General features: G+C 43.8%; 1 protein-coding gene across 1 annotated transcript; it reads right to left on the reverse strand.

Moving 5' to 3' along the window:
* Positions 1-956: 956 nt before the first annotated feature.
* reep2 (receptor accessory protein 2) lies at positions 957-11,645 on the reverse strand. Its single transcript, XM_070962762.1, has 8 exons — positions 11,422-11,645; positions 9,154-9,226; positions 7,279-7,355; positions 6,839-6,959; positions 5,997-6,110; positions 4,977-5,157; positions 3,933-4,099; positions 957-3,392 (listed from the first exon to the last, which is right to left on the reverse strand). The coding sequence occupies exons 1-8, from the start codon at positions 11,451-11,453 to the stop codon at positions 3,321-3,323; spliced, it is 837 nt and encodes a 278-aa protein (XP_070818863.1). The 5' UTR covers positions 11,454-11,645; the 3' UTR covers positions 957-3,320.
* Between the last annotated feature and the right edge of the window lie 488 nt (positions 11,646-12,133).

Below are 12,133 nucleotides of genomic sequence, written 5' to 3' on the forward strand. Positions count from 1 at the left end.
GTAAGCATCAGATCCACCCTCAGCTGCATCTGCACCTCCAGCTGGTCCATGGATTCAGCATCCGGGCTACCTTCAACTACATCCTCTCCTGTGATTGGGCTGTTTCTCCAGGACCTGCTGTTCAGCCGTCCAATCCCTGCCAGCCCGGTTTGTTGTGTTTGCTGATAGTCTGCATGTAGAGGCAGGCTATTTTCATTAGTGAGTTAAAACTGTCCCTTAGTTTGCCCTGGAAAAACCAGGTAAAATGAAATACACTGTAAAAGGTGAAATTTAAATCAAGGCAATTTGTTTGTTAAAGATGAGCAGTATCTTCTTACCGAGCAGTTTTTGTGTTAGAACATTTCACTTGTTTCAAGCTGTATGTCCTTCATCTCAATAAGACGGTCTTATTGAGATTGTATTACTGGTTCTGAGTAACTTAAAGCTTGAAAGCAGATATTCCAGAATTCTAAAACAAATATACACAAATGTACTTATTTGTGGTCTGGCTGCACCACTTTTAAGACAACTGTTGCTTCTTTGAGGTGAGATATTTTTACTAGTTTTAAAAATCTTGCTTTACTTCTTGTTTTGACAGCTGAGCTTTTGCAGTGCAGGTTGCCCTCTGTATTCTGCATGTGGGTTGAGTTTGTTAGATATGCTAGTCTGGAGGTGAGTGACACCCTCTACGTTTTGACGTTTTCTTTTTTCTTTCCACCTGGTTTTGTTCAGTTATTTGATTTTCCCTTCTACTTTTGTTGATATTGTAAAAACAACCTGTAACCACAACAAAAGAAAAACAAAACTGGCGAAGAGAGACAGCTGTGTAAAATCAAACTGCATTACTTTACAAACGTCCTACTGCTTTATGTACCTTTTCTTTTTTTTTTTTGTCACAGAATAACTTAGTGAGGTGTATATTGGCCACAAAGGGATGTAACAGATACATTTAGTTTCAAGTGCACAACAGTAATACACTGATTTAGTTTCCTTTATTAGTAGTTTTATTACTGATACATGATCTTGTTAGATACCATTGTCCCAGCACACATACTGTAATCCTTTGTGACATTGAGCTTTGAGAATTGGCACAAAAAATATACAAATGAACATCCCTGTATACAATACTGACTTAAAACAGAGAAAATAAACAATAAATATCCAAAAATCGCATTAACACAACATAAAAAATGCAGGGTTGTAGCTTGAGAAGACCAAACGTCATTTAATTATGTGCCATCTTCTCTTTATTCAGTGCACACATGAAATTAAGAAGAAGGGAAGAAAGAAAAAACGACAGGGTGGATTTCAACTTTTGGCCCTAAAATACTTAATAATAAGTCTGACGATACTCTAGTTTGTGATGGATTGGAGTTAAAATGTCAGGAAGACAGAAAAAGAAATGTACACGTTAAACATAGAAAAATCATTTCCAGTACCAGACGTCCACACTGGTGAAGTCTGAGCTTCTTCAGGCCTCAGAACATGTCATTAAGACTAAGAATTAAGAAAAGCACACAAATTAAAAAAAAATGGATTTAAGCCCAGAGAATGAATAAGGCAAGCAAGCTCATACTAAATATACACAGTCAAGGTTACTATTTACATCCTGTTCACATATTGTTTAACTTTACCAACAGTTGAGGTGGGCTTTGACTCCCCCTACTGGTTCATCCTAGCATCACGCTGCAGACAGCAGTAATGAGCGCAGGAGGAGTCTCATGCTTTTAAATCTCTCGTTAAAGAAGAAAACCAGCCACAGCGCAGTGGCTGACAACCAGAGGAGCCATCCCAGAACCGACGTCCAGTGTTTGGAAACACCCACAGCCTGGTCCGACGCTCCCTCCACATGTGAGACGACAGCACGGGGATGAGAAAATAAATCCTCACAGTCTCTTGATGTTGGTTTTGGTTTAATTATTTCCATATTGCTTTTGCTTTGTCCTGGCTCCTAAGGAGTAGAAATATTATAGAGAGGCGACCACACAGCTGGGTAAAAGGAGTGAGAGAGTGCAGAGCTTCTCAGTGACTTTCTAATGTTGAGCACAGGCAACATACAGACATCACCACCGTAGTGAAAGCAGATATGCTACCTCACAAAAACACCTGCGGCTCTTCTGTGATTTCTGTATTTATTGGGAGATAGCTCAGTTACAGCATTAGCTTAAGAGGCCTGGATATGCACAACTCATCATACTTACTACTAAAATAACATGACCAAAAGAACGGGGTCAAACAGAAGCAGAATTAATAAATGATCGTAGATGAATGTAACCTAAGAGAGAGTGATGTCCACATGAAGGATAACTAAGCCAACACTAAACAAACTACTCCACCAGCACCTGTACTGCACATGAGTTGAAAGACACATTAAAATGAGTGAGGAAGAAAGTTGCCATAAGCGAGACCTGAACTTAGCAGAGCCAGACTCACTCAGAGGTATACAGGCTTAATGAGGGGAAGCTAAACTTTAAAGCCTTCCACAAGCTGTGAGGCCGAAAATACAGTCAAAAAGGTTCAAATTAATGTAAAATACAGGCCCAAAGCAGCTTTGATCCCAAATAATCCTGTAAAATTAGACTTAAAAACATGAGGAAATGGTGGTGGCTGAAGGACACAAGTGGGAACTATTAGGTGTGAAACAGCAATAAGGATGTCTCCAACTATCAGTCAATGCAGACCTTACAGTTGATCTCAATCACTTTCTTACTGCTCAGTAAAAAAAAAAAAAGCCAACTGTTTGAGCTCCAGACATGACAGCGTCTGAGGATGTCCACCATCATGGCCAGATGCAGATGTGGACCCAAACTTGAAGCCTGCACGCATCAAGAGGGTGACTTTTTCAACTGGAACCATGTAGGAGAAGCACAGAGGACACACAGGAGACCTGAAGGTGTGACGAATGGAAGATTTCATGAGAGATACTTCAACCAAAAACAGCCTCGATTAAGACTGTCACAATGGCGGTAGCAGAACACCAATCAGGAAGGCTGATGAGACTGGAAAACTGCACATGGTCGGCTGGTGTTCTCACTAACGTGTTCTCTCTCTTCTGCGAGGACCTACTGTACATATATGTCAATGGGTTAAAGAAAAAGGAGCACTTCTGTTCACAGCTCAAAGAAATTAAAAACTGAGGCAACAACTGGGCGACTGTACTGTTCCCAACCGAAAAGAGGCCACATACAGCTAAAAACCGAACCTGCACTTTGCTCTAAAAACCAGCAAGTGTGACACAATTTCAGTGCTTGATATATACAGTGTATATGTGTGGAGACCAAACAGAGGACTGCAGGCTGTGGGTGGAGCGAGTGTAGGCCGGTGGATGTGGACAGCAGGCCTCATGGCGGCGTCTCTGCATTGTTAGTCGTGGTCTTTTTCTTTGTTGGTTTCTTCACCGTCTTGGCTTGAGTCTTGCAGAAGCAGCAGAACAACAGGAGGGAGGAGAAAGTAAAGAGCAATTTTAAAATTTAAAAAGGGGCGCCGATTTTACACACAAGGTCAGTTTACGCTTCGGCGTTGTCCATCGTTCGTACTTCCACAGGAGCGAATGGGAAATGGAGGGACTACTCGTACCGTTGGACCGAAGTGAAACCCTGCAGCTTCAAATACTCGTCAGAATCAAAGATGCTCTTGAGCTGCATTACGGGCACTGTAGGACTAAATAGATCCAATAAGTATTGATAAATGTTGAATGTTGCCATTTGGCCAAAAAATACTACAATGTATATTTAAGAAGCCATATTGCCAAGTGTGAAATCAACAGTTTCATGACATGTTCTTGAACACACCAACGCGAGCTCAGCTTAGCTGTGATGTTACATCACTGATTATCTTTTTCAAAAACACCTCTCTGAAAAATTGTATTTTATAGTTGACTCTATTAATAAGAGGATTTCTAAGTCAAATAGTTTGTAGGCACAACGCACAGCACTGAAAACCACTGGCCCTACCTCTGTCTTAGCAGCAGCAGGTTTCTTGGTAGCCTTGACGCTGGTACTGCGTTTAGGGGCTTTTTCTCCCACATCTTCATCAGAGTGTTCAGTCCTTGTGTCTGATTGGTCAGAACTGTGTTGGGATGACGCGTCGTCAGCAAGGGACATAGCTGCCACAGAGCGGGCTGCGGGATTGGACAAAAATTGATTGTTACTCAATGACAGAGCAGCTCAGAGTTCATAGTAAAATCATGTGACAAAAACAACAACAAAGGAAAAAAATCACCAGAGGGCAAAGAGACGGAGCCAGCAGGGGCCAAACTTCAATCACTAATTATTGATTTTTTCTTCTTTTTTTTTCCAGTGAATATTTTGGCCAATCACCATCATGAAAAGCCCAGGGTGACGTCTAAAAATGCTTGCTAACAGTAAAAATCCACGAATCTTAACATTTGAAATACAGAAACCAACAAACGTTTGGCACTTTGGCTTGATCGGAACTGTCAAGCTCTTCTTTAATCTGCAGTTTGATTAATTGACTAGTTGCTTCATCACTGGAGCACAGTCTGAATGTTATTTAAGGAAAATCCACCCACAGATCACCATTTTATATTAACTCCAGCGGTCTGATTCTTTCACTTCACTGTTCGTTGCACATTATTCTTGTTGGTAGAAATTTAAATGTGCCACTTTGTCCTTTTTGCTCATTGTTTGTGCCCCCCCCCCGTCTGTATTCAGTTCACAGCTCTCCAGACCCACACAGCCAGCCGGCCGGCAGTGCACTGAGACACAAAGAGTCCTCCTTCCAAGCCTCTCCTCCCACTGGAATCACATGCTTTCACCACCCCACTCGGCACTTCTTTGCATCCCCTCCTCTTCCCTGCCATCCTGCAGTGCTTTGAATCACATGACTCCACTTGGTTCGACTAGCCCCCCGTCCTGGTCCAGTCCAGTTAGCTACCTGGTCAAACAGCATGTCTGTATTCATGCAGATGCGTGCGACTCCGTGCTTCTGAAGCTGCTAATGAAGCGGTGCAGGTTGTGCATGTCGTGTGGCCTTACTCTGCCGTGCAGCGGTGCTCTTGGCCCGGGGCAGCGTGCTGGCCCCTGAGCTCATCTCGTCCATTGGGTCCCGTCTCATGCGGGCGTCTGTGGTGTGCAGAGCCAGCTCGTCATCGGCGTTGATGAGAGTCAGGTCCTGCATGCTGAAACTCCGCAGCTTGTCAGACAGCACGCCCTGCCCCTGGTCATCACAGAAAAACCAAACACAGATTTGTCAGATACGCTGGAGAAAATGTATCCCTTAGCTCTGCATCACTCACATGTTTGAGGGAAGGCACTAAGTTTATCTGTTTATCTATGAAACGCTGATAAGAGATTTTTGTCAATTATCATTCATACCATTCATTTCTTGTTCAAACGCCTCTGTGTTGCTGGACTTTTAAGCTTTTCCTCCACTTGAACGAACAAGAAACTCTTGATCGTATCAGCTTCAATCATTCGTCTATCGATCGGTAAGTCAATCAGAAGAAACTGATATTATATATGATGATATCACGTGAGGGTTTGCTGGTTCTGTGTTTTATATCATTGTAAATTGAGAGTATTTGGGATTTGGACTTGGGAAATTGTGATGGGCACTTTAGGCTATTATCTGACATCTTTTGAACTTAATACTTTTTCAATGAACTGAAAAATAACTGACAGATTCATCTATAATAGAGCTATTTTTGGTTGCAGTGCAAGTATCATCAACCAATAATTAGGAACTACATAGGAAATATTTGTAACCATTGTTTTCTCTGGTGAAAGTTTCCCACTGACAAAATAAAATGCGAGCAGGGAAGCACAGCGTTATCTCAGTGGTCACTTGAGAAGCGTTTTAAACACACACATCAGTGGTAAACTAACTGGATTCAGACACAAATGGTACAGATCTGGATCTGACGTGGCAAATCTAACAGGGCCATAACACTTGTAGCACAACCTACATTGCAGACAATGCAGACGTCAAACATGAATGGCTTTGTCCGAGTTATTAAATCATAATGGCATCTGACTTCATCAGAGCATGCGGCTCACCTTGGTGGCTGCAGTGACAGCAGCATTAGCAGCCAGGTTGAGACCCCTCTTTCCAAACCTCATCATGGTTTCATAACTCCTGTCTTTGGCCTGTGCGATGTACTCATCTATCTCCTACAGCACAGGGTGACAGATGACGGGGGAGAGCAAGCACAACAGAACAAAGAACAACAAGGAAAATTAGAGGAAAAGAAAAATCTGATTTCAATGTGGACATGCAAACCAGTTTACAATTGTGACAGGGACTAATGCCACATTTCCACTAGCGCGGCTCGACTCGACTCAACTCTACTCTACCCGGTTGTTTTGTGTTTCCATTAGGGATAGTACCTGGTACCCGATATTATTTTTAGTACCTGCTCCGGTGAGGTTCCAAGCGAGTAGAAGCAATACTATATGTGTGATGTCAACAGCCTGTCGGCCACTGATTGGCCAGAGAGTGTCGTCACTGGTCTGCGACGTCCAACACCGGAGAAACACCCCCCCTCCCCCTCCATTGTAACGCCGGGTGTTGTTCTGCCTTGCAGCCCGAAGCCTTTTCTGGGTTTCTTCTCTTGCTTTGTGTGTGACAAAAAGCCACAAACCGAGCAGCAAATACAACATCGCCTCGATGTCCTCCATTGTTTGTCGGCTCTGTTTGCATCGCGTACAAATTGACGTCATGGCAGTTTCGTGCAGCCTTGGTATGACGACCCCGCCTACGTTGAAAAGGTACTATGAAGTACTCAATTGTAATGGAAACTCAACCAAACCAAGTAGAGTAGAGTAGAACCGAGTCGAGTAGAGCTGGAACTGTGTAATGGAAATGCGCCATAAATGACTTAAAAAGGCCAGGTTTCCACCTTCTCTTTGTTGGACAGGGTTGGGTGGACAAACTTGCGGTAGAGGACGCTGGAGCCCTTGGTGTATGGAGACAGGAGCCAGATCACAAAGGCAATCTTGAGCTCAAAGTAAAATGGAAACCTGAGTAATGAAACAGAGTTATACCATCAGCAGAGATGAAAAGAAACGAGAAAAGCTTTGAGGAAGGTACAGACACCAGAGTTACAAAGAGAAAGACACAATGAGAGACGATCTGACATATAAAAGGGCTGAATGATTGTGTGAGTTGTTTCTTATGATGCTGAGATGAAAACAAGACATTTTAATAAGAGATCACTGTACTAAAAATAATCAAGAACACTTAGCACTAGATACACACATGAATGCATCTATTGATATTACATAAGCCCTTTATATATTACAAGCTAGTTGTCATGATCATGAGCAGCTCCTGGCTCACCATGATAGGAGCAGGTCTGTGGTAGTCTCTGCTGTCGTGAACAATGCAAATACGATCCAGTACATCATCCACTTCACCTGGAGACACACACGCACGCACGCATGCGCACGCGCACGCGCGCGCACACACACACACACACACACACACACACACACACACACACACACACACACACACACACACACACACAGGTGAGTCGAGAGAACATCACAAAAGCAGCATACAAAGGCCCACAGCATCCTGTGTGCACGTGCTGAGACACATGGAGCTAAACATGCAGCATATGTTTCAGTCCTGTCAGATCACATCAGCATGCATGGTTAATCTCCCAGAGACAAAGGAAATGTAGGGCATCATCTAAACGACATGAAGTGCTATAAACTAGGCACTTAGAGGCAAAGTAGCTTATGGAAGCAATGTCAAACACCACAGAGTCACTGGAAATACATTATCAATAACCAAACACGTTGGCTTATCAAATGTTACTGAATTAGAGAAAAGCACTGCACGGCATGTGTGCAGCCGTCTAAACGCACAGAATCCTTTGACTCAGTAGAAATGAGTCAAACAAGACGAAAGGGGAATGAAAACATCGGTTCTAAAAATGGCGTCCTCCTCTCGCTCTCCCCCTCTTCCTCTGGCCTTCTGTGACTGTCTGCTTGGGAAGGGGAAGTTGCCATGGTAACCCTGCCAGGAGGAGACTGTTCTCAAGTGCAAATCTAGGCAGAGGGCCAGAGTGCTGCTATCTCCTCCTCCTTCTCCTCAGGGACCCCCCCCCCCCATCCCTTGCAGCGATGAGGTAAGCAGGGAGGACCCCGACTCAGCCAGACAGAATGGGATTCTACTGCTTTTCATCCAGGTTTCCACTGGCAACACTGGCTTTTCCATCTTAAAATCAGGGCCACGTTATTTGTTGTGTTAGATAATCTCCATTGTTCATTTTGTAATGCAGCCAAATCCCAAACTGTTCACTCAGCTCAGCGTTAATGTTTCAACACACAAGCATGGACTGTGTTGACTTTTAAAATCTCAATGGAGGAAACTTGGGGATTTGCAGGCGCTGTAGGACATCAGGACAAAATAAGGGAGTGCACGTTAGAACTCTGAGTCATTTTGGTATCAGGGGATTGGGCTGTTTCGTGCACTCAGCATGTTATGGGTGTCAATCAGTGGTTCCCAACTTTACTAACATGTTCCCTCTTAAAGTTTATTCTTTTTCTGACTGAATTATTTTCTGTTGGAGAAATGCTTTCTTAAAATGCTCTCGTGTCCAGTTAATCTTCTAGTGACCATCACATTCATTGTGCAACCCCTTGGGTGGGAACAACAGCACTAGATGATGCAGACGGTTATTCACAATCTCCAGCATGGCAGGCTGTTACGTAATCATTACGAGGTGCATGCACATTCTCATACACTTGCAGGTGTTGGATAAATATGGACCACACTTTGTGTCCATGTAAAAGGAAAGAAGAATTAGGATTGAGACAGATATGAAGGTATTACTCTGTCTCTTAGAGTCATTGTGGTGCCTAAATGATGCCGTTTCATGAAGGTTGGTGAGCCCAAATTAACTGCCATGTCATGTTTACGACCTCGTCTGGGAGACCCTGACCATCATCTTTGCAGGGTCAGACATCAATACAGAGATTACTAAAGGTGATTAATACTTGTCCTCCAATTAATGTCAAGCATGTGACTGGTCTAAACTCTGTCTGTAGGCTTTGTATTACATTCCTTCTCACAAAGTGCATTGAAAACATTAGTATAAAAATAGCCGACAGCAGCCCTGGGCAAAATATCCCAAAGATCAAACAGGGCGGACAGGGGTCGAAAACGGTCTGCTATGATTTGGTAACCAAAGGTGATACTCACATATTCCTTCACATTCTTCGTTTTGACGGCCTTGTATGAGGAGTATGCTGGATAGAGCGTCCCAAAGGCAAGGCTGCAAAAAGCAGAGGAGCAGAGAAACCCAGGTCAGAGGAGGAGAATTCAGCTGGAGAACATGGCCTCTGGGTGTTGACTCTGACACCTCATAAACGCGTTCCTGCCTAAAAAGCAAATTAGCCATGTTTGTTCTGAGCTCTTGTAAAATAAGCATAGCTTTCTGTATTAGTGGGCTACTTATACTTAAGCAATGTTAGTCTCTGTGTTTTTCATCTGAATGGTGATGCCACAGCAGACAGCTGATGGGTAGTAGCTTGTCAAAACACATCGGCCTGATAATCAGTTCAAACAAAATATGAAGGAGATCGTGGAATCAGGAAAAGCGCAACAAGACAAAGTGGAAAAACACACAAAAGTGGGCCAGAGGTGGGTCACCATGTGTCCGTTCATGTACACATTGGGACACTGTGCACACAGAGCCTTGTTTTCATGTGCATTTGGTGGCATCCTGTGCCACTGTGGGGATTTGTGCTGATGTGACAGGATGCTAAATGCTGAGTGAGGGGACAGGCGGGGAGAATACAGGTCAGAAAGCCACTAGTCTGTCTGCGTGCTTCCAGTGTAAACAATGATTGCGACTTATCTAAACTAAGGATTGAATGTTTTTCACACAGAGTCCACCTATGAGGCTTGTGCTCCCGGCTGCTGGTAGCCTGAATATATCTACTGTCTTTCTCAGCATTTAAGTAGGTCTTCTGTCCCGGAAAGTATCTAAGCTGCTCGGTCATGTGCGCAGCGCCTCTCAGCATTGTACAGTAAGCCGAGGCGACTCGTAGCAGGCCTCTAAGGCAGCAGACTCCCTCAGCAGAAGCTCTGCGGCTCTTTCTGTCCCCATCTCAAATTTACTTCTCTCAGTTTGAAGGTGTCCCATCCTCTAGCTCAGATATTCAGCATACAGTATATTTACGCTGCTTAATCACCTGATTTCAGTTTTTCAGGTTTGGACAAATAATTATTCTGTAAAATAAAAAAAGCACTTTTCAATTACCTTTCAAAAGAGGCATTTGCATGTTTAAGGCCCAAATCAAAGATGAGAAATGATTTTGTTAGATGTGCAGCAGCCATTATGATGCATATCCAGTCACATGGTTTGTCTCCCATCCACGCATGACTACCTGAGGTGCACTGAAGTGGAAGAGCCTGCTCGAAGTAAATGTTTGTCAATGTATTATCCTCTACCTACGGAATCCAGGCAAGCAGAGTATCTATAGGGATGAAACATCAATAACATCTCTGCACCTGGCCCTTTAAATATACCATTACAGGTGTGTTTGAGGATTACACTACCAGGTTTAAGTACGACCTGGTTAAATTCCACACGAAATTGAAAGCATCATTATCAGACAGGTACATGCATCGGTCAGATGACAATATCGTGTAGTCACTTGACATGAGACTGGAAAAGTGTCTGCATTATCAGGATCAGGATGATGACAGCTGCTGGCTTTAGTTGAGTCATCCACACTGTCAGGATGTGGTGTGTCCAGGTGGAAGCTGAGGCCCGACCTGCTGGTCTGATCACAGCAAAGAATAAATCTGTAAAGTCACTCCAACATGTTGACATAGCCAAGTCATGCACGCTGATCTGGCCAGTTCCTGATCATAGTCGTGATTGAACAGAGACATTGCTATCTGGCCTCCTGGGCCATCACATTTTCACGAACAGTGTTCACATATGGTGGCGAGATGCTCAGTTGTGTAGACCAGCACTAAGCAGGCTGTGGTGATTTAAACAGCCGTGGCCAGCAGTCTGTTTCCTTGTCTGCAGCGAGGCTGCATATTAAGCAGGTTTCCCTTGAGCGTGTGGCCGGCTAATAGCTCCCTTCCCCGCCAACACATTATCTGTCAGGTGGTTACACTTAGGTTAACTAGCTAGCCAGCATATGTTAGCTAGCAGCAGCTAACGAGCGACGGATGCAGATTGTACCGCATCATTGTATTAACCGAAGAAACGGAGCAACGTTTGCGGCGGTTAGTACAGACTGCTGCTCAGCTCAGCGCCTAAACAGCAGCTCTCACACAGCATTTCTCTATACTCATGAAAAACAGCGTTAACCACCTACTTCTAGACGGAAGCTGGATGACAGAGCACACAAGCCTAATGTTAGCTAGCTGTCGCGGCGCAGCGTCCAGCATCAGACAGCTGATGAATGGAGGGTAACGTTAAAACACAGCAGCCCAGCCCATACTCACACTACTATCCTCGAAATAATCCAGGATACCATCTTTGCTGGACCGCCGGCCGTGAGCCTTCTCCGCTTCTAGGAAATCTAGTTAGTTAGCTAGCGGGCTAGGTGCCCCCCATTCCCGTCCTGGACGCGGTTTGTTGTGATGTGAACCGGGAGGCTGCGCTGTCAGGTGGGCTAGCGGAGGATGTGCTGCAGTCTGTGGCTCCAAGCTGCTCCGCTCCGCTCTCCACCGCTGCTGGGGAGACGGGATCTTAAAGGGCCAGCGTCCCGCTGTGAAATGACTCATTTTAAGGTTACAAAAAAAAAAAAAAAAAAAAAAAAAGTGAGAGCTAGGCCACACAGGACTGATTAACATCGTGTTTACCTGTTTTTTCTTATGCAATGCAGATGTCAATACTATATGTACGACTGGAGGTATGCGTATGTCTTTTTTCTGGCTTGTATGTCTTGTGTAACTGTTCAATTAAAAAAAAGAAAAATATGAGCATGTATCACCAGTAAAACACAATCTGATATATAATAGTGTGTTGTGTTCACATTTGTAACAAGTTTAAGATACAGTTAATGGAAAGCCATGCAATATTTAGTTGTCCAGTGCCTGTTTTATGATGATTTAGAGCTGTAAATATACCAAATATTATTAACGCTTGAGAAAGCAAAAACAGCAATGTTAAAATTAGTTAAAGCTGGAAACACACTAAACATATTCACCAGCA

The sequence above is a fragment of the Chaetodon trifascialis genome, chromosome 5 (genome assembly GCF_039877785.1).
Source record: "Chaetodon trifascialis isolate fChaTrf1 chromosome 5, fChaTrf1.hap1, whole genome shotgun sequence".
Classification (NCBI taxonomy): Eukaryota; Metazoa; Chordata; class Actinopteri; order Chaetodontiformes; family Chaetodontidae; genus Chaetodon; species Chaetodon trifascialis.